The sequence below is a fragment of the Conger conger genome, chromosome 9, assembly GCF_963514075.1.
Source record: "Conger conger chromosome 9, fConCon1.1, whole genome shotgun sequence".
In the NCBI taxonomy this organism is placed as follows: Eukaryota; Metazoa; Chordata; class Actinopteri; order Anguilliformes; family Congridae; genus Conger; species Conger conger.
The window spans coordinates 48,637,799-48,663,566 of record NC_083768.1 but is presented as its reverse complement, the minus strand read 5'-3'; the positions used below and the strand labels follow the sequence as shown (position 1 = coordinate 48,663,566).

The 25,768-nt window shown below is 41.7% G+C and overlaps 1 protein-coding gene across 1 annotated transcript; it reads right to left on the bottom strand.

Annotated features, from left to right (window-relative positions):
- dgat1a (diacylglycerol O-acyltransferase 1a) lies at positions 1–25,201 on the bottom strand. The gene is made up of 17 exons (XM_061253686.1): positions 24,750–25,201; positions 20,204–20,291; positions 14,166–14,206; positions 13,410–13,495; positions 11,961–12,013; positions 11,283–11,388; positions 10,560–10,688; positions 9,775–9,849; positions 9,551–9,654; positions 9,019–9,057; positions 8,769–8,810; positions 8,637–8,681; positions 7,653–7,765; positions 4,480–4,545; positions 4,098–4,185; positions 2,074–2,136; positions 1–1,881 (listed from the first exon to the last, which is right to left on the bottom strand). The coding sequence occupies exons 1-17, from the start codon at positions 24,974–24,976 to the stop codon at positions 1,714–1,716; spliced, it is 1,533 nt and encodes a 510-aa protein (XP_061109670.1). The 5' UTR covers positions 24,977–25,201; the 3' UTR covers positions 1–1,713.
- Between the last annotated feature and the right edge of the window lie 567 nt (positions 25,202–25,768).

Here is a 25,768-nt window from a genome sequence, read left to right as displayed (position 1 = left end):
TTTGACCATTCCACCAAAAGGACTTTATTTCACAGCTTCCAAACTGGGAGCAAAGAACAGTGAACAAAAATATCCTTTATAATTGCTAAATGTACAAAATCTAACCACTGAGCATTTTTTTTTAGAATTCCTTTTTTTGGGGGGGGGGGGGGGGGGGTCACAGCCACAGTTTTCATAAGGATCAACATCAAAAATTATTTGTTTCTATCACTTAGGCATTTTTATACAATGTTAATTTGCATTCTGGGAAAAAAATAGCTGGATACTTAAATACTAAGTATATTTTCAAGGTAAAACAGGCCCTGCTTTCCATGAATGAAATTAAATAAATTCCCTTTTAAACAAAATGCCAATTACACCAATACCTTGATCAAACTCTGCATACACTTATGAGTAATTCAACAAAATTTGAATACATTCTCTTGCTTTTTTTTGGTGAGGATCAAAGTCAACCCTGAACTATGAAGCACCAACATCCCTGAATACTTGTACCTTTTTATTATGGTACATAACCTTTCCCCAAGTCAATACTTTCCAATGAATTAGAACCAAAATAACTCAATTTGTGCATTCTAATGGAAAAAAACAGAACCAGACAAAATTCCTAAGAGGCTGAATAGAATCACTAAACTACTGAAAATATCAGACACAAGCACAAAGACTTGTTTTCACGCAGTGTCATTCTTAAAACCTGCAAATGGAGTATCTCAGTGTCAAAAGTCAAAGTGATCATTAGAAAAATCAGTCTTATAACTGAATTCCAAATACATTAAAATGATTTGGAATATTAACCAGTATACATCTCTGATACTACTTTGCTGAAGGTGCAAAGAAAGTTCTGGAATGGAACGAAGAGAGCAGTATATACTGTCGGTTGAATAACATTACAGTTGTGATTTTCACTTCTTGGTTATGCTCTGCTGATAACTCGGCCTCATTGGCGATTTCAACAATAAATGATTTCAACAAGGCTGAATTATGAAGACAATTGGCGAAATATAATGCAACGTTTTCCAATATTAAATAATACATGATTTGATTTCATGAAAATGTCTTAAAGCGCTTAAAAAGTGCTTAATCTATTGCTTGGCAAGTGTATGCAAAATAGCATGCAGTATGCAAAGTGCAAATACACAATATAAATAACAAAATAAAATAAATTATCCAAACAAAGGCAACCTCAATTTTCTATTGCAAGACCCCTGATATAAAACTTAAAATTAAGCCAAAAAATGTAAATAAATCAAGACGTAAGGCTAAATATCACTACAGCACTGCTGCCTGTGGCACTTGTAGCCATAACAAAAGATACAAAATAAGAGCAACACTAATCTGACAGAGCAGCGGTACATGTTCTGAATGGCAATACAGACAGTTGAACAAAAAGCAGACATTGATAAGCAGATTTTAAGGACAGCTGCATGAATATCAGCATTCCACAGATACACAGTTTCAAGTAAGAATGAAAAGGCATACAAATATACTGAAACTTCACTTTGGGCAGGCAGTGATGCAGGACAACTGCACATAGTCCTTAGGAGAGTTCACTCTCTCTTAGCAAAGTGCAAAGGCTGGTGTGGGTTGAAGGATTGCACTGATGTTTTCCCCCATCCTTTTAAAGTCATTCTTGCTGTTAATTCACGGCAAGTTATGTTTCTCCTCAAAAATAAAGAAATTATATTAAACTTTTCCTTTTTATGTGATTTGAATGGTCTACGTGTGTCCTGGATCTCCTGCTGAAGACTCCTGGAAGTGCAGAACATAGTAGTCATGGACGTACATGAGCACAGCGATTGGCTGACCAATGATGAGGGAGATCCACACTGCTGCGTTGCCATAGTTTCCTCTCAGAAATCGGCCAACAAACCAGGCTAGAGGAATCTGCAAAGCAAATCCTGATGTTTTTAGTATTCCAAAATATTAGCTCACACGGATACATTTTAATTACGGACATTAAGGACGCTTTCAAAATAGATGATGTTAAGCATGTCAGCAGGTGCATTGAAATAAAGAAATAGTTCCTAAGAAATAATAATATATTTTAATATTTAATATTCTCTTTAATATTCTGACCTGAGCCATCATGCCCATGAATGCCCACAGACGGAACATCTTCAGAGGAACGCTCACCAGGTACTGCAAGGGAACACAGGGCAGGGGAGACCATCAGTGTGTGGGTCTGTAGCCAGAGACCTTCAGTGTGGGGGTCTGTAGCCAGAGACCTTCAGTGTGTGGGTCTGTAGCCAGAGACCTTCAGTGTGTGGGTCTGTAGCCAGAGACCTTCAGTGTGTGGGTCTGTAGCCAGAGACCTTCAGTGTGGAGGTCTGTAGCCAGAGACCTTCAGTGTGGGGGTCTGTAGCCAGAGACCTTCAGTGTGTGGGTCTGTAGCCAGAGACCTTCAGTGTGTGGGTCTGTAGCCAGAGAACTTCAGTGTGTGGGTCTGTAGCCGGAGACCTTCAGTGTGTGGGTCTGTAGCCGGAGACCTTCAGTATGTGGGTCTGTAGCCGGAGAACTTCAGTGTGTGGGTCTGTAGCCGGAGACCTTCAGTGTGTGGGTCTGTAGCCGGAGACCTTCAGTATGTGGGTCTGTAGCCAGAGAACTTCAGTGTGTGGGTCTGTAGCCGGAGACCTTCAGTGTGTGGGTCTGTAGCCGGAGACCTTCAGTGTGTGGGTCTGTAGCCGGAGACCTTCAGTATGTGGGTCTGTAGCTGGAGACCTTCAGTGTGTGGGTCTGTAGACGGAGACCTTCAGTGTGTGGGTCTGTATCTGGAGACCTCTGTAGATTGTAGCCACACTCTGCAGCACATGTTCCAGATGCCTGGGAAGTGTGCTTCTGAGCGGCCTTTACGATGGCCGCTCCACTACTGGGATTTTTGCTGATGCTACAGAGGCTGTGAATTTATGTGGTTCCCTCTGAAGGTGAAAGTCTGAACATCCATTAGAGGAGATTTCTCACATGGGTCTCATTTCTCTGGGCCCCGTTCAGTCAACAGGCATCGGGAATAACAACATTTATCTCACGGGACGGAAGTCTCCATTTGGGTTTTCGCTTTTGCGATCCTTTACTATCCTCTGACATTGACCTTCCTTCTCAATGTAAAGAATTCAACACATGGAATTTGTATAGACAGCATAGACTGTATACAGAATTGAACCATTTACCATGCTATCATGTCTGCTTTTCACTGTCAAGACTAGGTGGTGTCTGTTGATAAGCCCCATCTCTCTCTCTCTCTCTCACTCTCACTCTCACTCTCACTCTCACTCTCTCACTCTCACTCTCTCACTCTCTCACACACACACACACACACACACACACACACACACACACACACACACACACACACACACACACACACAAGTGGAGCCTCAGAAAGAGTGAGCAACTTTGGATTGGATCTCTGCATGGTTGTGTTTAACTGGCCCACTAACACCTAAAGTCTTGCTGATTGTGGATTAGCATCTGCTGTAGCAGGGGGCTAAGGGTCAGGATACATTAATTTCTACAGATATTTTATCCAAAATATTTGCTTGGTTGCTAGCTCTGCTGCTGTAGCTAGATAAATAGTAGCAGACTAGCTAAAATAGCTAGCAAACTTTTCAAACTTCTGACACAAACCCTATTGTAGTTACACAGCCACAACTATGGGCTAGTTATTCTGCTGTCATTGAGATAAACTAAGATAAGCTGGCTTCTTCTAGCTACAAGCTACAAGCTAGAAGAAGCCAGACACTTTTTGAAATTGTTGCTTGGTCGCTAGATCACCAACACCAGCTTGACGTTTGCTAGTTACCACTGCCAGCTACCTACTCAGCTTACGCCAATATAGTGACAGAAAGCTAGTGACAAAGGTAAGTTTATTTAACTGGGGCTGACTGATATATGTACATTATAAGCACTTTATATGTAGGCCTACATATGTAGCACATATCCTGTACGTCTGTACTGCCCTACAGGATGATCTTACTCTTTGGAACTGAGACTAATATTTAAAGCTTCCAATGACAGACTTAATAAAGTGCACAAAATGTAAAATCCATTGCTATTTGATTGAGTGGGAATGCGATGACATCACAAACCACCCTCTGAAACCTCACCTCGTGAAAGAAGGCGGAGAGGAAGAAAACGGCGATCTGGGCAGTCCACTTCCGCACACCCCTCTTCAGCATGGGCTTGTAGAAGTGCCTTCAGAAAAGACAACAAATAAGAGCGGCTCGCCCGACGTCGTCGGCCACAGACCGACAAATGTTAAATGAATGTTGCAGTTATTTTCAGTACAGTCGCTGAACCATACCTTGAGGATAACCTACTTCAAGGACAAGAAACCATTTCCTAATCAGATAAAATGTACGCTTGTTCATCAATACTGCGGGGCTTATGCGTCGAGGACATATAAAACGTTATGCAACACAGTGCGGATAAGAGAATACGAAGAGAAAACTGCTGAACAAGCTACCGCAACCAGACCAATGCACTCACCGGAGGCACCACTTATGCACAGGGATGTTCCAATTGGCCCAGAAGTATGTAACCGTCTCCGAGTTCCTGCAAAACAGGTAGTCTGCTGACTCCTATGGAACTGTCTCAATGGCAGCTGGATTTATGTTACTGCACACACGACTATGCTGTATAGAAACACGCAGAACTAAAAATAAAACATAAAACATAAAAACTAATTTCAGCAAGAGGAATTAAAAATCTTGTGCAATTAATAAAAATGTGTTTGCAATATTTAGTATCTGGTAACAATTAACGCCAAGCAGTGCACATTATATGCATATCTCTGTCACTGAAAGCTAGGACAATATAATAAAAAATCCTGAACCAGAGTTGGGGGGGCTTGGATGTGTGTGTGTGCTCAGATCTCTTTTGCAGGGGGACGAGAGACCAACCCGCAATTCAAATCCTGCTTTGAACAATTAAAATGTGCTTAATTATAATCTTATGCCTGTCCTAGATTTCCGGTACGATCCATGTTCTCTTATTAGATGCCAACAATGGACTTTTATGTGCCGGACACCCAATAAAATCTGTCCCAGTAATAACTCAAGTTACTAATTAATTTAGTGGTTTTTTTCTGGGAATACAATTAATTATACTGTAGAAAATCTCTTGCATTAACACTTTGAGAGAATCTGGGATGCTTGAGTATCTTCTTTTCTGTTTGGCTTGCAATGTCTTTACTTATTTGGACATACTTACCTCCCCTAATCTTGACGGTGTAATTAAACTTAATGCACAGCCTGTGGTGACTAAGGTTTAAAACAATCTCTACAGACACACACGCTTGCCAGTTTTTCTAATGGGTTGAGTGGCTACAGTAAAAAAGATGTACAGTCATGCTTACTGTACCCAGTAGACGCTTTCAAATTTCATTCCCTCAAACCTTTTTAAATCAGTGCATAGTGCATTTTCTACATTTATTTGGAAGAATAAACATCCTAGCCAGAAACTGTGAGAAAGGGAGGACTATTTAAATTGATGCACTTGGCCTTCCCTTTGTGTGTCCAAATAAGTTAAAACCAGAAATGAAAAGGAAACTTATAGTAAAAAAACACTGCATGTGCAGTGCATTTCTAAACATTTTGGAATTAAGAGTCAATTTTATTTAGCTCCCATCATAGGTTTTCAGGACTGGAAGGCTGCTGGTCTTTATGTTATGAGGGTGACCTCTACAGCAAGTATACTTGCCATAGAAACATATTGGCATTGTGGATGACCTCATTCAGATTATTTCCTATTTCTGATGTATGCTCATAATTACTGTGCTCATCACTTTTCATGTCATAAGAACAGTTATACAAGACCATTATTAGCCTTGCATGTTGATACTCGCCTTCATTCATTCATTTTTGTGTGGGTATTTATGTCTGTTAGACTTAGGGTAGATAGTGGTTGGGTGTGGATTTGGGCCAAAAGTAAGATGATGTATTAATTATATTAATATATTTCATGTATAGATTTGATTGCTTGGAAGATTCAGAAAAGACTGTTCTCTTATCTCCACCATTTCAGGACAATAACAGCACTTAAGCATTTTAGGAGCCGGGCATCCTCTGGGCAGAGGCTGAGATGAGTGTTGAGGGAGAGATTATGGAGGGAGATAATCTTGGTTTGTTTGAGGCGGTGTGTGTGTGTTCAGGGGCATCTTTTGGTACGGTCACTCCAGTCTCTGCCACCAGGGGGAGCACTCATGGGAGCAGCCGTACAGCTGGAGCAACTATTGAGACTCTAGCTGGGCGAAGGGTACGAAGGGGTGTCTGGGAAACCAGCTGGAGGACTGGCCGAACTCCCTGCTCAGCATTTCAAATTATGAATCGCGCATCTTTTAACAGCTCATTACAGGGAAGTGAAATATCCGTTCGTATCCATAATCTGCATCCGAGAGATGGCTCTGACATTCATCATACACTAGTAATAAACTAAACAAAGCGGGGAACAAAATGTGCCGTTTTTTGTGTGACCGGGCAGACAATTTCTCAAACTAAATTGCATTTCTTTCCCCATTACCTCTACCTCATCCCCCGACACAGAGTAGCGAGGTGTACCTGAAACCTGTTAACTGTAAGTGGATATTATTGTTATGCCTTGGGAAAAAGTCAAACTTACCACAGCAACAACTTTGAGAACACACCAAAGATAATTATCTTACTGTATTACCCTTTTATTTCTAATCAGCTCCTATGTCTCACTCCATCACCTAAATGTCACTTGGGACTTTTAACATGTGCTATGCTGTAGGCCAGGAGCAAGAACTGCTGGTTTTCCACCCTCTCTTTCCCTTTGTAAAATTTGAGGGCCAGAGTTGATTAACCCTGCTGTAGGTCATCTGCTGGAGTCAATTGACAATGTTGTCATTTGGATAGCAGATCAGTCTATCCAAATGCTCATGAAATTCCAGAACATTCTATAAAATATGAGACTAAACCTTCGAACATTATGACAATTATGTTTCCAAGGCTTGGTGCCCAGGCCCCTTGTTTTTTTGTTCCTGATTTTTCCCCATACCCTATCTATTCCAATTGTCCAATGGTTGGATGACTGAGGATACACCCCTCAGCCCCGGCCCCCTGGTGGCCTAGGAGTGATCTAGCAATCTAGAGAGCAACACGTCTTCTACAAGCCGTACCGTCACAGAGCCCTGTGATCGTGACTCTGAGGCCAGTGCAATCAGGGCACTATTGTATATAGCTTTGGCAGCATAACAGCATTTCCACTGTATTTGACCTGCAATTTGAATTTCTGCCATTTTGTTTTAGATTTGTAAGCTAGCCAATGACATAAAATGCTGCAAATTTGGCTGTAAATAACTGTAGCTGAACACTTAAGTCACCCAATCCCCAGTTTGGCAAGTCGTCCGGTGTCAGAAGCACTACCATAATTTAAGCCATGAAGGAATGACAGATTGAGGAACCAGTGAATCGGTTCTCACACCTGTTCTGTGGCACTAAACACCACAGGTGGCCCTCAGTGACAATCAAAACACGGAGGCTTGAGTTCCCTTCCTTACATTTCGCACCATTTATTCTGGCCTCATACTGGAAAATCCTTGCTCCACTATATAGAACTAAAATTCACACCACACAGAGTGCACCGTAGCAGCAGAGGCTGGGTGTCATCAACACATGAACATTTGAAGCGAGTCCACCTACCACCAGTCCCTGTAGAACTCCCTGTCCCCAAACTGCATGAGCTCAGCTACGAAGTTCATGGAGGAGTGGAAGAACCAATAGAAAAAGATGAGCCAGATTAAGTGATTGGGCACCTGGTGTGGTAGAGGGGAGAAGAAAATGTTAAGCTTTCAGACTGCTCTGAAATGAACAGTCGACTGCTAAAATAAAATGTTATTCACAATATGAATGACGGGCATATCCACAGTAAAATGTCCAATGGCGCCAAGAATCATTCCACAGTCAAAGTCACTTAAATCACATTTCTTCCCCAGTCTTAAAAACATTTGAACCTCTTGACCATGTCTGCATGCTTTTATGCACTGAGTTGCTGCCACGTGATTGGCCGATTATACATTTGCATTAACGAGACTGTGCTATATGCCATTGTTGTGCTATTTATGGATTTAATGATTTTCTCTTGTTGAAGAACTTATGCACTTGTAAGTCGCTTTGGATAAAAAGCATCTGCTAAATGACTAAAATGTAAATGTGTACAGGTGTACCTAATAAAGTGTATGTTCCCTTGTATTCACCATTTTTCAGTAATTACATAGTGATGAACTTCCATAGTAATTCATTATATATGTATTTACTACTAAATACAGTGCCTTACAAAGGAGCTCATTCCATGTGCAAGTAACTCCTTTCATAGTGTTAAACAGCTACTGCATTGTAGACTGTTGTTGGTGTTTGGTAATGGTGTCAAAACATAATACATTTGAATGAGGTGGGTTAGTAGGGAGCGTGATGGTTTTAAGGGGCCGTGAGATTTTGGGATACAAAGTTTGGGAGCTGTTGCTCTATGCCATGGTACATAAAGACTGCACTGCCCACATGCAGTGGTCCCAGTCCCCATTATACAGCATGTACACTATCTGTACATGCTGTATACTTTATTTAACTTTTTCTATTTAGCCAATAAATGAAGGCCCTTCAGTGGTTTAGCTTTTTCCTAGAACTCACGGCAAGTTTCAGGAGTCTTTCTATCATCCTGGAGAAGTCCATATCCTGCAGGGACACAAAGGCATTCGGGCAGTCATGAAGTGGAAGGCTGGGTTTAAAGTACGGGTACTTCAACACAAAATGGCAGCTTACCTGGAAGGGCTTCATGGAGTTCTGAATAGTTGGTACCATCCACTGTGAATAAGAATTGTTAATAATGCAATGATTACTTTCTCATTCACATGCAAATGCAAAAGGTTGTTGAATAAAATAAAAAACAATCAGTACATTTTTAATAGGCATAAATGAAATGTATACATGGACAAATGTTCACCACTGGCTAGCAATGCCCAGCAGGGAGTAAAGTTGTACAGAAGTGGCATGTGGCAGTGTTATAACATACCTGCTGTATTAATCCAACCAATAACTGTATGAAGAAAAGCTGAAACGAAAAGCATTCAACACGTTTAATACAAACAGTACAGTAAACCACAAGGCCCTCCTTAACTGTGTAAATGAGATGGATGTGCACAGACACTGGTTTAGACAAGGTTCTGGGCCCTCTGGTGTTCACACATTCTGTTTAACATCATCACACAAACACCAAACGCTGCAGTGGAACTGCACCATGAACGAGTGGCCATCTTTGCTGTTAACTGTGATTTTGCTCATGAACAGAATGCTGTTCCCACCATAGCAAATGGAAAACAGAAGACAATCAAAAGTGCAAGTGCAGAAAACTTGTCTTTAACACACTAGACTCTGATAGTTATTGGTTCACATTTGGAGTAATAGACAGCTATTGTTGTTAAAAAATTTAATATAATTTTGATGCTGAAAGCACACCTGTATGATGCAGTGGTTAAGAACAGATGCCCAGGAACGACATAAAGCAATGATAAAATATGTCGCAGTGCCTTTTTGGCCCCACTCACCATCTCAAAAAGCCTTCGGAGCAGAAAGCGCTTGCGTATCCGTGGCGACCGCGGGAAGTTGAGCTCGTAGCACAGGGTTGGCGCAAACACAAAATAATATAAATCTGTAAAGAGATAGACCCATTGTAACTGTTAAATTAATTACCCTGAGTCCCCTGAAGGCATAGCGGGTGGGGAAAATGATTAGAACCCGTTTCAGGTCACACCCTTCTTACAGCACTCACCTCTGTGTGTGAGGTTGCTCGGGTACGACACCTGGGCATGCACAGCTGCACCGTTGGACCTCTGAACAGTTGGGCCTGTTGAGGGATGTAAACATGAGGTCAGCTATTTCCTGCCAAGCCCACCAACTTTTTACACGGTTCCCCCATTTTAGGGGATAGATTTCCCTGTACATTGCACCACAGATTTCTTACATCACATTTATCTCTAGATTTACTTACATTACATTCATTCTTTGAGTAAACATGTATTATTTTTCATATTGTGAGGCCATTTGCTGCTAAGAAAACCGACCCTTTCTAAAAGTAAAGATAAATTCTGCTTCCCGCCACTTGGGGGCAGCACAGCAAACGCTTCAAGCGTGTTTCCTGCGCAGTGCATGCGTGTGTGTGTTTGCGAGTGTGTGCGCTCAGAGCAGAGGATAAATATTTAAAGAAATAAAGAAAGCTTTTCACAGTAAACAAACCGAGGGGCACGCGGAGAAGCCCGAGAGGAAGTGGGTCACCCAAGTTTATTTATACACAAGTTAGTCATAAACCTCATTAAACCGCTTTTTATGATTCCACTTCTCCGCTCGTCAGGGGCCGCGCGGGAAGGTCAGCGTGATTCCTCGCGTTAAACGCAAGCCCCGTAGGCCAAACCCGAGAGCTGTGTCGCTGTTGTATCCCCCCTCCCCCCCGCTAGCATCTGCGTGAGGCCGGATGGTGAGCGGACTACCGGAGACGAGCCGAGCCAGCGCTCAGAAGAGCCGCGTCGAGTCGCCGTGGTGGAGAGCGGCGGGGCTTACACGACTGCGATCTGGACATGGTGCGGGCCTTCGCCTGCCTCATCTCCCGGCACCACTTGTTCACGTCGCTGTAGGAGTAGAGCTTCAGGAAGAGGACGGTGTACACACCCAGAGCGAAAACAGCGCCCACTGCAGGACACAGAGGGAAGAACACCGTTGTGAAGCGCATTGCTGACGCTTGGGGACAGACAGTGAAATGAGCAGCATTATGTCTCATATTACGCGGCGTCATGCTGCCGTGAGGCTGCCAATTTTAAGAACAGGAAGCTGTTTTAACCTGAGGACATTCTATGGCATTTCGAAGTAAAGTACATTCCTAAACTAAACAAATGCAGTGTGTTGAGAACATAAAAACAATATGGCATCCTCGAAGAGAGCAATTGGTTGGTTTGCCACTCTCTCCTGACCGTAAAGTAGAATAATTGGTATCATGGAACAGACAAAGTATTTTCCAAGCAGATTAGGAAGGAAAAATGCAGAAATTCTCTGGAGCGGAGATATTTGCGTTCAGGAAGCGGGGGAATGCCACCTCACCCTCCGAACACGGGGCGCGGCGAGGGGAATGCCAAACTGAGCAAACACGCGGACGCGTTGGCGCGGCTCCCAGCTCGCAGGCTGGCCGCTACCGTTAAATCAATAGGGTACCGCCGGCGAACGCAAACAGCCTCTCCTGAAGTGTCAACAGACGGGCAGCTCGGCGAGCGGTCCGGGCCCCGGACTGACCTGGGGTCATGGAGCTCGCCGCCAGCACCATGACCACCGGGAAGCAGAGGATGGTGCACAGGTTGGCCGCGTGAATGAAGGCCCCGAAGCCTTCGGAGAAGGTGCCCTGCGAGAGAGAGGGCGAGCGTCACCCCGTGCTCAGGGACAAAACTGGAGCCGCGGGCAAAACGACAGGCCTGTATGGTCAGGACCATAAATATTTGGACACATACCAAGTTATTGTTATTTTAGTATAATGAGCTCATATTTATTATTTACTTCCAACTCCAATATCCTGTGGTAGACAGCTAAAATAACAATAACTTTGCCAATGTCCAAATATTTATGGACCTGAATAACTCCAAAAGCAGGGGTGACCAATCATGTGCCACGGAGGGCCGAGAGTATGCAGGTTTTCATTCCAACCAATCACTACGCCAGCTGATTTCACTAATTAACACACCTTCAACCAGAGAGGAGGGAAGTAATTAGTGAAATCAGCTGGTGTTCCCTCCGTGGCACATGATTGGGCTAAAGCTAAGCAACGATGGCATCAGTTATGGATGGAGTAACAGATAATCTTAAACAGACATGAACTTAATTCAAGTGAATCTTACAGAGACTGCTCAGAAATACAATTTGTTTCCTTTCACGGCAAATCTCTTCAATTAGTTTTGCATATTACGCCATGATACTTACCACTGATAGCCTCCTCTCTGTGTACAAAGCTGCCATTATAAACACATTAGAGGCTGGAAAAGAAGAAATAAACAGATTATGTGTGGGCACTCGAACATTGTCTGCTTAATACTCATCTCACAGTCCTTAAGATACTTCACTCTTGTGAAGCGGTAAACATTATTCATGCTTTTATTGCAAAAAGTGTATTACTCTCTAAGTGCAATTACTGAGGTCAGACTCAGAACATAAAGTACTGTATGCTTCTGAGCTCATAACAGGATGTCTACAGGAAACTGCACCATATGACAACACAAAAATAAATCTTGATGCTTTCTGGTGGTGGTGTAGTATGATGGTTAGATGAATACTTTCTGGTGGTGGTGTAGTATGAAGGTTAGATTCATGCTTTCACGGTGGGGTGAAGATGAACATTGGTCCTGAATCAAATAAAACATTATTTTTTAAAGAGCTAGGCAACTTCATTCTTAAAAAACAAAAAGAGGAAAACAAAAAGGTTTATTCCGACTTCAAAAGGTGATGTTTCTGATAAACCGTTGTAAGGAAAGGGATTTATATTTCTTATTCTATGATTCACCATGTACCCTGCACATTAAGGGGCTCCGTAGGGCAACGCGCACTGGGGGAGAGAGAGTTTATTAATGTGCACAGCCCAGCACAGCATAAATCACCTACAGAGGAACTCCTGTGTATGTATTTCAGTTGTGTCAAGAGACAGTTTGACTAGCTGTATAGAGAAAATGGGGGATAGCTCCACCTCGCAAAGTACTGTATGTTTGGTTGTTTGGGATTTATTTTTTCAACTCCACTGAATTTTCTAAAGAAAACTGCCATTACTCAGAAGGGCAACATCAGTAATGGTAACCTTGAAGATTACCTGGGGGTTTACAAAGAAGTCGAAACGATACTTACATCGATATTTACTATATCTAGGGATATCAGGGCCTGGATTCAACCAACATTTGTCCTCAATTCAGTCTCAGAATTTACTGCAGAGGTTTTGTTATTCAGTCACAACTGCAGCTTGGCAAAACCTGCGAACACCAAAACCAACACAAAATGTGTCTGCGAACAACAACAAAAAAAGACTAACGGTCTAAAAACCGTCTAAGCTGAGGACAAATGCTGATTGAATTGGGGCTGGAACTGGCCTGGAAGCACAGGCAGTCTGTATGGGAGATACCCGCGGTGTGGATAAACGTATGGCTTTGGGGCTGAGAGAGCGCTGGGAGAAGCCTCTCTCGCCTGCTCCCTGCTCTGCTAGCTGCATCCATAAAGTAGGGCAGAGGGCCATTCCTCAGGAGACGGCAGCAGCAGCAGCACCGCGGTGAGTAATAACCTTTCTGTGGAAGCGTGGCGCTCTGCCGCCAGAGGAACGGCAGGTACAGCCAGGCTGAGAGACGGCCGTGAACATCCCCCGGAGGGGAGGGGGGGGTACGGCACACATACCGATGACCAGGCACGGAGCCGGCCAGCTGTAAGGGTCCTTCAAGAACAGGGAGACCACTTGGATTGGGTCCACTAATATCCCATACCTAATTAGAGAGGGAGAGAGGGAGTGAGAGAGAGAGATGAGAGAGAGAGGAAGGGAGGGAAGTGAGAGAGAATCGTACTGTGAGAAACTGCACCTGAACAGTATTTTACTTTAAACGGTCAACTGTTTTCCAGAAACCATACGGAAGCAGTGAGCGGAATGCATGTCAAAACAGCTACTAGCCAATGGTAATACAGAGATACAGCAAGAGGAGGCTGCTGTAGAAGGCCTCCGGGAAAATGCAGCGAGCCAATCCTAGCATTGCTCCACACTGCAACATATGGTCTTCCCAGCATGGCAACCCCCCTTCCCACCCTTTTTACTTCACTATAAAATCTTTCAGTCAAATGAGAACCTAATAACAACTTTATCCCTGTACGAGCAGAAAAAGATTATCTGCCTTCTAGCTGTACTTATTTGCATTCATTTCCCCCGCCGCTTTCTCTAAAATAACACATTTGAGAGAACAAAACTGACACATTATTTCTCCCCTTCTTTAAGGCAGAGGTTTAGCAGAGAAACCTATGCAGTTTTTTGACCGACTGAGAAATAAAAGTAGAAGTTCAAGAAGAATCACCTGCTCTGGGAAGTAAAAATGGGGAGAGGGTGCGAGGGGAAAAGGGTGTAACAGCTGGGAGGTTCGTGTGCAAACATATTTTGGACAAACTTACTTTATCAGGTTCTCAAGGAAGAGACGTGCATTGCTCAAGACCTGCAACGACAGAGAGGATATTGTGTAATGGCAGCTTGTTCTGAGGAGGTGTGGTGAGACAGCACTGTATTGGACGGTTTTATCTTTATCGCCCGACCTAGAATTTCAGGAACTGCCACATACCGCCTCTAGTCCACAGCGAGGCCACCGCTATCACAACATCAAGAGATGTGTACTTTGATAATAACTCCGACGAGGGGGCTAGAACTCGGATCAAAGTCTTCCAACATGTGGAACTTGAAAATCCTGCCGGTTTATCGCTGCAAAAGAACGGTGCTGATAAAAGCCCGAGATTTACGGTCAGAAGAGAGAGAGAGGCAAACCAACCAATTGCTCTGTGTGTGTCATGCAATTTTATGGCTTGTTAGTCTTCAACATTAAGGTTCTCATTAAACGAAGCCATCTAAAGCAGAAGAGAGGTTTGCCTGCGATGTTCATTTCTGACGGAATTCAGTCGCAAAACTGCACCGTACACAAGACGCGAAAACCAAAGACGGCCACCGACTACAGAGGCATTCCGTGGAGCTGCGCCTTTAATCATAAACTTCCTTCTCTTGCTGCAGTTCAATCATTAATAATCTGCAATCTGCTTTCGGCAGAGTTACCACCCGCACGTTAAAAAGTGTACGTTGTTTACGTGGAAATGAAGCGTTATTGCTATTGCTGCGGCCGGATGTTGTTCATGACACGATGACTGATACGCCCCCACAGACACACTTAATTGGGACATAGTTCATTTGGGCGCGCACACACACACACACACACACACACACTTTGGCTTTACACTGATCTTTGCAAGTACTTTACTTGGCTGCTATCAAGCAATACAAGCGTAACCCTGGCAACTAGCAGTCCCCATTAGTCTGGTTCAACAAGTCTTTGGCGCTATGTTGCCATTCAATCAATTGGCGGCAAATGGGGAAATAGAAAACAGTTTGTGGGAGTACACCAACACCCTCACTCCTCTGAAGCAAGACCACAAATTTCCACAATTGACTCTCAGGGTGGACAACAATCATGACAGTTGGTGGAATTCAGAAATTTCATAACTCTTGACCACTACAAAGATGAGATTACAGTAGATTCGACTGATGAAAGTAGAAAGCACAGCTAGTATATACTGCTCGCATAGTAATGCCAATTACAGTCAACTAGCTGCGTACTAATCGCTCATATGGCGATTTCAACTCAATTCAACTTAACTCAACCCAAACTTTATTGTCATTATACAATCCAAGAATGCACAAAAACATGAGGTGGTGTGTGACATCCGTGCCACGATACACCATTTTCATAAAAAGAAAAAAAAAATGGCAAAAGAGCATTTCGCTTGCACACCAGCTCATTTTTCTTGAATACATCTTTCTCCCTCATTGGAAGTACACAGATAATAATGGTCTACTATGTTGACCATCAGCACTGCATGACAATATGAAGTCAGACAGATCATGTCACTCTCAAAACAGTGTGAAACGGTAATAATAATAATACACTGTATTTGTGAAGGGCTATACAGTACAAAAAAAAGCAAAACACAACACAAATAGCAGGAGTATTCGCCATGCCAACTAAAATTCTCAGACTTGGTTAACTTTTTTTTCTCAGAAAACACGTCAACTGAAACACGAGTTGGACTGGAAAGCAGCAACTGCTGTGACCTCTCTCACTGACCTTGATTCCTGAGTTTGCCACTATATAATCCCTCCTAAAGATAAAATGTAAAATCATGCCAAACACTCCAGCAAAGATCTACCTGTAAATTTGTGAAAGGCGTAGCCATGTGTGCATGCCACACACCTCAGCAGCAGAATAACCAATATCAAATATTAATGAAATATTAGGACATATAATTCTTAATTTGCTGACAATCAATGTACTGTGAGAGTTCCAGGTGAAATTACTCGGGCTGCATTACAGACGAACAGTAAATATTGCTTTTGCGAGCTACAGTAAGGAAAGTCAATGCGGAGGACTCTCTTTGGCAACAGTGTGGTCTATTCTTTCACTCGAAGATCATTTTTTTGCTGGCAATTTTCCTCTCGGGGCTCAACATTTTTCATTATTGCTCCCAAAGAACTCCAGCAAGTTCTGTGGGAATATGATGAAAGTTCAACAAAGTATATGAAAAAAAAAAAAAAAAACTATTCAGATGTCAAAATGATCTTGTTTCAAAGACTGGATTAATAGCAGCGTTTGAAATTGAAATCCATTCTGCGGCTTTGAAGAAGAGCGCTGTGGCGGGAGTCCAGAATTCACTTGAATTCTGAGGAGTCGTCTGTTGCGGGCTGTTTATTTTTAGATGTCATGAGACAAATTAAAAATGTATATAATGCGGGGAAATTAGAGCCAACAGTACAGAATGGCATTGAAAGTACACCAGAATGATCAAAACACCCTTGAACTTGGCTCCCGACGCGTTGCAAAACGGGGGGAAAAATAATTGCCGAACACTTGGTTGTACGGTGAATAATGGTGGTTGGAGTCTCTGCTGTTCTGTCACACATGAGCCAACTTCAAAGCCAAAAAATGAAAACCTCCAAAATAAAGGTTATTGCCATGGTGACAATTCAGTAATGAGGCTCAAGACTTAAAAAAGAAAAGATTAAGATGTCAGCAAGGCCAGAGGACAGAGTAGAGTCATTCCCTGTACACGCCAGGGCACCTTACAGTCTGTAATAGCAGATCTTTAGAGACTGCATAAACCTCAGCCTTTGGAGTGAGGCACCGATCAAATCAAAACCTTCAGTGATCATAACTGCCGTGTAGCACAGAGATGGTGGGTTCCAGTCATCAGAGATATCTCATTGCGAAGCTCACATAATAACCCATCTTTGTGCTTCTCAGCTCAACAGTTAGGCTGCAAGGTAAAAGGCAGTACTGGCTGAATATGCTACAGAGGAGGACACCAACAGGAAATGGTGTAATCAGAGGATGGGTCAACATCTCAAATGAAGGGATACTACAAAATTTGGGCCTTCAACACCAGGGATAAAAAGAAACTTTTTTTTGACTCTCGACTCATGGGATCTTCTTCGACAGTCAGAACAAACACCTTAATCACCTTTTTCACTAAACAATTAAGAATAATGAATTAAAAATCACAACATTTTCCGTTTCACATCAGTACAAATATAAAAAATATGAATTTATACCAGCTTAAAAGGTGTGCTAAAAGCAGTCAAAATAACAGGGCTGCTGAAAAAGTAAAATGGCAGCCAGAGTGTAGTATTCCAAGTTGCAGGCAAATAAACGGAAATTAGAGTTGCAGAGATAACAATGTTTACAATGGAAAAGGGGTAAATATAGAAGGTAAAAGGGCTCTGGAGGGTTTGTCAGCAGTTGTTTGTTTCTTTTTTGTGACTTTTATATGGAGTTGGCTGTCCAGTTGAATGTCACCTGTTGTTCACTGGTTATTCTGAGCGAGAAATTTGGCTCATCTTCAAAACTGCTGAAAACACAGCCAGCTCTGTTCCCCTAGCCCCGGGGACAATCCCCGATTTCGGCAAGGTCTTCCGTTAGAGGTCTCAGGCAATACATTCGGTCGCTGGGGTTGAAGGAGCGACATTTCGGATAAACGGGTTGTTTCTTTTCTTCTGAAGTCATTCGTTTATCCTTTGTGTCGTTACTGGGAAGATATACGCCTTAAGCTCAGAGCCCAGGAGATATTATCACGGTTTAGGCAAGATAAGTTCATGAACTACACAAAAAAACTCTGTAAAACCTTTGAAAAGAGTGCTCTTTGGCAGGAGACGGTTATGTGTTGGCCGAGAGACCCTTGGCAGCCTGGCCTTACCCTGTTTATGGGGCTAAGAGTCAGTTGGCACCAGGGTGAAGGCTGCATTCTCTTGGCATTGCATTTTCTGCCTGGTTCAGCTCACAGTGCCCAGGAGTGCTGGCTATGGGACCAGGTGACCTTACGTGACAGCTAAAGTCATCACTGTTATGGCAGTCCCACAGACCCACTACTAATGGTGTGCTCACATCATCTTTTCAACAACACGCTGCAGACACTGAGGGATGTGGAAAGTTTGCAGAAGATGGAAGCATTAAAAGTGCATGTCCCACTTATAAAAACCTTGAACTTGAAGAAATTCCTGCAAAAGAACAACACTGAAGGACAAGCATTGCAATAACATGCACACACACACACACGCATGCAAATACAAATATTTGTATACATATTTGAATTCTGACACACAGAGGCATGCACACACACACACCTTGGTGTGAGTACAGGAATATGTCCAGGGACTTCCAGCTTATATTTATTTAACCTTTATTTTACTGAGTATTCCAATTGAAATTAAAATTCTCAAAAGTTGAGTAGTAAAAGAATAGTAATTTCAGCTGCTTGTGCATATGCTAATGTTAAAGGCCCCATAATATGGAAAACAATATTTCCCTTGCTATGCGGATAATAAATGTGTTGTAGGTGCTATAAAAACACTGCACAAGTATCAAAAAGAATAGTTCCCAAAGAAATCCACGCAATCCATATTAAGAAACTGTGCACTCAAACGTGTCATGTAACTTCATGACGTCACAATTAAATACTCATTTGCATATGCTTGCCTTCAGCATGACCCGCCTTGGAAGAAATCGAAGTGCTCGGCACAGACAGCGTTCAATTAGTTGCGGAGCTAGCCAGCCAATCAGAACAGAGAGTCATTGATATTAATGAGCCTTATGCCCTCTGCACACTACATGACTTTCAAAGATGGAAGATCACAGTTCTGTTCACACAACACAACTTTCTGTCTCGTACTTGTGCATCCTGAAGTCGTTGTGGATTGCACAAAACATGACTAATCAGCAACAGGCAGTCAGACATTACAAGATCCATCACTAGAAGGAATCTCCAACGAGTCAGTCTGGTCTCCAAAACCACTACTTTTATCACAAAAACAAGAAGCGACACAGGAAATGTGTGAAACAGCGCAAGACAGAGAAACATTCTTTAATATTTGATAATTAATTTAATAATATACACTTACGTTTTGTATGTTTATATTTTGTATAGCTCACATTACAAATTTCCAAAGAAGTTCATTTCTCTACTTTGCATAAAGGCAATATGCAAAAGTCAGGGTGCACCTCACCATTACATGTAGCATACAAAACGAATCAGCTGGGCAATTTTCACTTATTTTAATGTCTGTCTTGATGTCACAGCAAAATATCAAGCAAATTCTACTGGTTAAAAACATGGAAAAATGACATTATCAGTCTTGAAAAGCCACACAAGAACTGTACATCCAAAAACAACTGATAAGGAGGCAATTACCATTTTTGAATTGTAAATAAGATATGCAAGTACAGTATGCTTCTGTAATTCTGACACTAGTTTCTGGCTTAATCAATGGAAAAACAACCAAAATACCCCACACACACGCACATAAATGGTACTCACTCACACTTACGTCTCCTTAAGTAGGCTTACTGTATGATTACAAACTAAAGAAATAAACACAGTGCAAATAACTATTTTCTAATCAAGCTAGATGTCAGTTAAGATTTATAATTTGGCCCAAAGCATCAGTGTAGGTGTCTTCATTTTCCAAAGCAATGCTAACCGCAGATCAAGTGCCACAAATTGGACTACAACATAAGCCCAAATCAACACAAGCTATGATAGGTCTTGCATGACTCATTTTTCTGTGGACAGAGTGAATAATGGAATAACTCCTCCTAGTGAACCCCAATGTCTGCTTTTGGTCTGTAAAGGCCCTGATACGCCAAGCCAACCGAGGGCCATAGTTGGGGGAGCGTCGGTTTCTGCAGTGCGTCCCACAGCGTTGCAACGGCTGTATAGATGCCGGAACCATTGGTGAGAGAGAGCTCTATGATTGGCTGTTCAGCTTACCCAACACGATGTAGCGAGACACTGCGCACATGAGATGAGCCCCCTCCCCACAGAGACTCCTCGGGTGACATGGCAGCCCCATCGTCACGGCGACATGCTGATGCACAGCAGCAAATGTAAAAAGCAGCACTTACCAGCATGACAACACACCAGTTGAGGATCCCTCTGTAGTTACTGTAGCCGCTGGCTGAGCTGAACAAGGACTCCTGCACGCTGTGACAGCTAGAAGACAAAAAGTACACACAATAAAAACTTTTAACTCATGAAAAGGAGGATCTAGCGCTAATATCCCAAACCTCAATAAGATTCCAAGGTCTGGAGCTACAGTGCAAAGAGTTCGAACCTACTGTACGTTCCCCTGTGGAATAAAGAGCTCAGAATCTAATATTTTCTTCAAGACTACAATATCCACTGTCCTCAAGTTATAAAACTGAAATGCGCTGTGGCAATACCGACAACGCTAGCCTTCTCTAACTGCTGAACAAAAAGTGCTCATCATATGACTGTTACAGGTCGTATGAGGCTAGATTATCTCAATTATGTTCTTCATCTCATGATTAAGAACATCAAGGTTTTAAATGAATATGTTTAGAATGTTAAGAAAATATTAACTTAAAAGTAACAATAAGTATTAGAAGAGTGATACCATTTCTGTTGTTTTGGTTCTGTACTCAAGGGTACCGAGGTATTTACCAACAATATCAGGTGATCTGTGTAGGAACCAGCGCATTCACAGAAAAGGGTGAGAGATCAACAGTGTTGTGGTTTGAGGGTATTTGTTGCTGCAATTCCTCTCTTGACCGTCCAAAATGACCTACTGTACCTTTAAGTATATAGCAAAAATGAACTCTACTGTTTCCATACCTTATAGCTACATGGCAGACAATGAATAGTCCTGAGCATTTCATTGATGTTTTTCCCCAAAAGAGCTGGACGGCACTGTAACATGCTACATTAGAGGATCCTACTCAATGATAAAAAGAGACACCTGCTGAGGTGGCCATTAAGGTTGACTATATTACCCTCATTTGGCTTCAAGGTGGGTCTTAATATCAAGCCATGCTCCTCTGTGCTTCTAGGATGGGAGAATCCAGAGCTTCAAGACTACAACTCAATGCAATTTGAAAACCAATTAAGCCAACATCAGAGTGAGCTTGCCTGATAATGGGGGATTCAGACGTTAGACAAGATCAGAGATGTAGGCCAAACTGCGTTATTTCCCCACTTCACAGAATGAGGATCATTCCGGCTCCAAGTTCATGTGAATTAAACTGATGGAACAGTTTCATGTCAGTATGTTTCACATCATGACCCAGATTTAACCTAACAACAAAACAAAATCTGAAAAAAATTATGCCATTACCGAGCCTGTTTTGTTTCTAAAACACAGCGCGTTTGGCAATTACTGTATTTCAAGAAAAATGGTCAGAAAGAAACAGAAGTGTCATCATTTAAATCAGTTTCTCAAAGATAGTTTGGGATAAAGCACTTTTCAGGGTGGTTAAAGTAAAACGATGCACTCAATATTCAAGCAACCTGAAATGTATCCAAGAAGCTCTTCAAAGGCAGTTTTAATTTGATGCACATTCTGAAACTGAAATTTTGAAACATTCTTTGCATTAAATAAATGATTCAACTGCCACAATCTGCCATACTGTATTGAAGGCGCTGCAAAATAATCCTCTCTGAAAAAACAGCTGGCTTACACTACTGTGGATACTATTGACACATCTGAACCTCATCCTTCTCCAGGCAGCACTGATAAATGCTGAAAACTGAAGTTTTTACAACTCCATTTGCCTTCCACCTTTGTCTAGCTTCTTCAGATTGTCATACTTATCTTTTGCAGAGGTCAAAGTTGCATGGGGTTGGTTGGATAGAGTACTTCACTATTGATGTTATTCAAAATGTGTCATTTTGCTGCCCCTTTGTCCACTGTAATTAGTTGTGCATGTTCACACACACACTCACACTCACACTCACACTCACACACAGCATTCCTGTGTATAATGTATAATTAGCCAACATCTGTCAGCTTGAGTGATGAGGTCAATCTGTGCCATTGCTGGCCATATCACCAGCATTACCTCTGGTAACTAATGAGCTACACTATAAATACAATGTGTTTGTTTGAAAGGAGACGCTTTTGAAAGGCTGCGCTTGCCAGCGATCAGTGAAAATGACAGCTCATCTGCTTCAGTAGTCTTCTTGTTGACAGGTATTATTTTGTGACAAGCGCTCTCCACAAAAAAACATATATAATACACAATTAATTACCTGTGTTCACCATCAGCCACTGATACAAAAAAGATTACAGACGACACAAAGCCTATGGGTCTTTAGAAACTCTGATATGTGGTCTAATTCCTCCAGCTAACAAGCGTGTATTTTGGTGTCTAACCTATATCATTGGTGTATGTGGCTATTAGTAAATTAATGCTTCTTCCAAACTTTTATCTTTCTATTCCATGTATAGTTCTTGGCTCTATGCCAATATTACAACAAATACAATTGAATAACACAATTTCTGGCAGTTGAAAACCAACTTCATATTCCTGAGTAACTATGGTAATGCTTTTAGGTTCACTTGAATGTTTTATTCATAGCTTACAAGGTACCATTTGGTCAGTAGTTGCAAAAAAATATTCATATTAGACAATCATTAGTTCTGTGAACAGCCCTTGCCAGCTAAAGAGCCCACGAAGAGATACAATAAGTCAAAGAACTAAAGGCCAAGGTCCCCACTATACTAAACAAATGTATAGTCTCTTCTTGGTACTGAAGCTTTAGAGAAATGGTTTTAGGACAGGTGTTGATTTTAACCTTTAACTTTCCAAGCCTTTAAACTATTTCCATGAAAGCCTACAAACTATATTGTGCTCAGTTCTTCCATAATACACAACAAGCTAGTTTCGACCCACTACTGCCATGCCCACAAACAAAAATTTAAAGCAGTACAATTTCGCCATTTTCTTAGATTGTTTTCGAGAAGGAACACTACCTGAATTGCAGGCAAATGTTTTACAATTTTTCAGAGTTCATTACTGCTGGGCTGAGGTCAGTACCGAACAAGTGATACATCAAGGTGTGGGAAAAAAAAAAAAAAAAAAAACATGCAGGTACCCTCATTCATTAGTATTAACTCTGAACTGTGGAGTGTTGCTACAGCAAGACTGCACCATAAGCCGCTCTTATGCATGCTACACTCATCTACTGAAGTTCATACATAGTACAGTGTGCCAGACCTCTATACTGCCACAAAGCTTGTAGTTCCATGAAGTAGCTACACCAAAACAGTTCCATGCAGGGCTATCAGCTGGATGAATAATGAACCTAATGATGCATATTGGCTTACTGGAGTTAATATTTTTGACTGTTTGGCTTGTTCACTACACAGGTTAAGCCTTTTTGCCTTTTTCAAAACTGATTCACTCTGTTTCACTCGAATTACATTACAGAGGATAATTTCAAACTTAAAGTGTTTTGTTTATTCACAAAAAGAAAATGGCAAAATAAAATATCTGTGATTTATGCACACTTGCAGCTTACAAAGGCATACACTTGGTCTTACCTTAAGTTTTACAAAAAATTACCTTCATGTCTCAGCTTTACATGAAATTTTCCAAAAAGAAACATCCAATGTTGGAAGAATATTGGAAGCATATTTGAGATTTTATTCACAATTTTTTCTGAACTTGAAATTAAATTGGGGGAAATTTTTGATTGGAGGGACTTTTGTCCAAATTGTAACATGTTGCAATCGATGATGTTTGTGACTTTTTAATTAAAATAATATATAATAATATTATAATAATAATAAAATAAAAAATAATGAAAAACACTTTTACACTAGTCTCAAAGACACACAGGTTTTCACTATTATCTCGCACCAGCTCAATATCACCACGTTACAGGGTAAGATGAAGCATATCAGTAATGGCAACATTTCACCTTTCATTTAATGACGGCTTAATGTCACAAGCAACAACACATACCATAAAGGCAGAAGCGTGAAACGTCTGTTTGGTTTAAGTGTGTCATCTGACACGAAGACACGCACATGTCCAGGGGGAAATACGGGCAATCACATTCCACGTTAGATTGGAATGATCTGTGGCGACATCTAACATTTAGGCCATATAGCAACAGTGTCATAAAGTGACATTTAACCTACATCAAAACGCCAACAACATTGGTCTTAGCTTTTCTGAGTGAGCGTGTCGATTCAGAGATAAAGTCTCTTCATGCAATGCCCCATACCAATAACCTACATCACAACTTCTTCACATTGGATCTCTGTATTGTGTACTGTGAGTAATGTCTCACGATTTTCTATTAAGCAAAACAGTATTAGACTAAATAGTCTAAAATTGTGTTTATGGATTGGAAATGGGCAAGGTGCTAGTGACTCTGCTTCGGGGAAGCCAGAAGCTAGTTGGATATTATTGGATTCATGTGTGTTCCCATTTTGCCTATAAAGAGGAAGCCTGCTAGACAGCTAGTTACACTAGCTAGATAATTGCACAATTATACAAGGTGCCTCCACAGCCACGGAAATTTAGCTAGCACTGAGCTCGGTAATCTGACATTCTACATCAATAGCATATTAATGGATTACAAATTACACAATTAAGATGGCACGTGATTTTTTTCCAATGCGAAGCCAGGCGACCACCTTACCTGAACCTATCGTAAATGCATTCATGTTTTCCCTTTTCCTTTCGTGATGTTGAGGGTGATTCCGCTGCCTTTGGTTCCCTCAGTTTACCATTGTGAATGGCCTCGGTAGCGTCGCATACATATTCATTCTTATTCCCATTCGCCTGTTTCAAACCTGCACCCCCTGCTCCAGAGACAGTGGTCCTCCTTTTACGAGTAACGGGGCCTTTCTCATGCCTATCGCCCATTTTCTTCTCTAAAACGCATTTACTCTCTGCATAGCAATGGCAGTCCAATTAACCGAACGTCAGTGTTTTTCCTAGCTACAAAGCTGAATACCATGTGTTAGTCTGGTTGTTCATAGAGAACCTTCGTTGGCACTGACGTTGACAACCAAAGGTGAACAGAGGTAAACGGCGAGCCTGCCAGCTAGCTACAGTTTGTACATTCGCTCCGTGGGACTTGAACTGTCCCCTTCGAAGTTGAGAGAAACGTGGACTTCTGGGAGTTGAAGTTTCTACAGAAATATATTTCATTCTTGAGCTCGGCGATGGTAGGTGTGAGTTAAAACTGAACTGAAAACATAGAAGAACATATTTGGTAAACACCAAACACCAAACAGTATATCGTAGATTATGTATATTTCAGTATCAGTATTTTATTTGATTGATGCTGATGTAACCTTATTCGTTTAGGGAAGACAATCACTCAAAAAAAAAAAAAAAATAATAATAATAATAATAATAATAGCAGCGTGATTTATGCTTTATGAATTCATATTTCCCTTACTGCATAATGGGTTGGGTCTTAAAAGATGAAGCTGGAACATTACATTACATTACAGGCATCTTATCCAGAGCTACGGACACTGAAGTGCAAATCGAACCCAGGGACAAGTGCGATGAGAACCCTAGAGGAAAGCTTGTAGGCCTACTGACAGATATAGCCTACTTTAATGTATAATATTGGTCTCTATGCATCATTTATGCAACTTTCTGAACGAAATATAGACTTCTCTGGTTGAGAATGTCACCAATCCA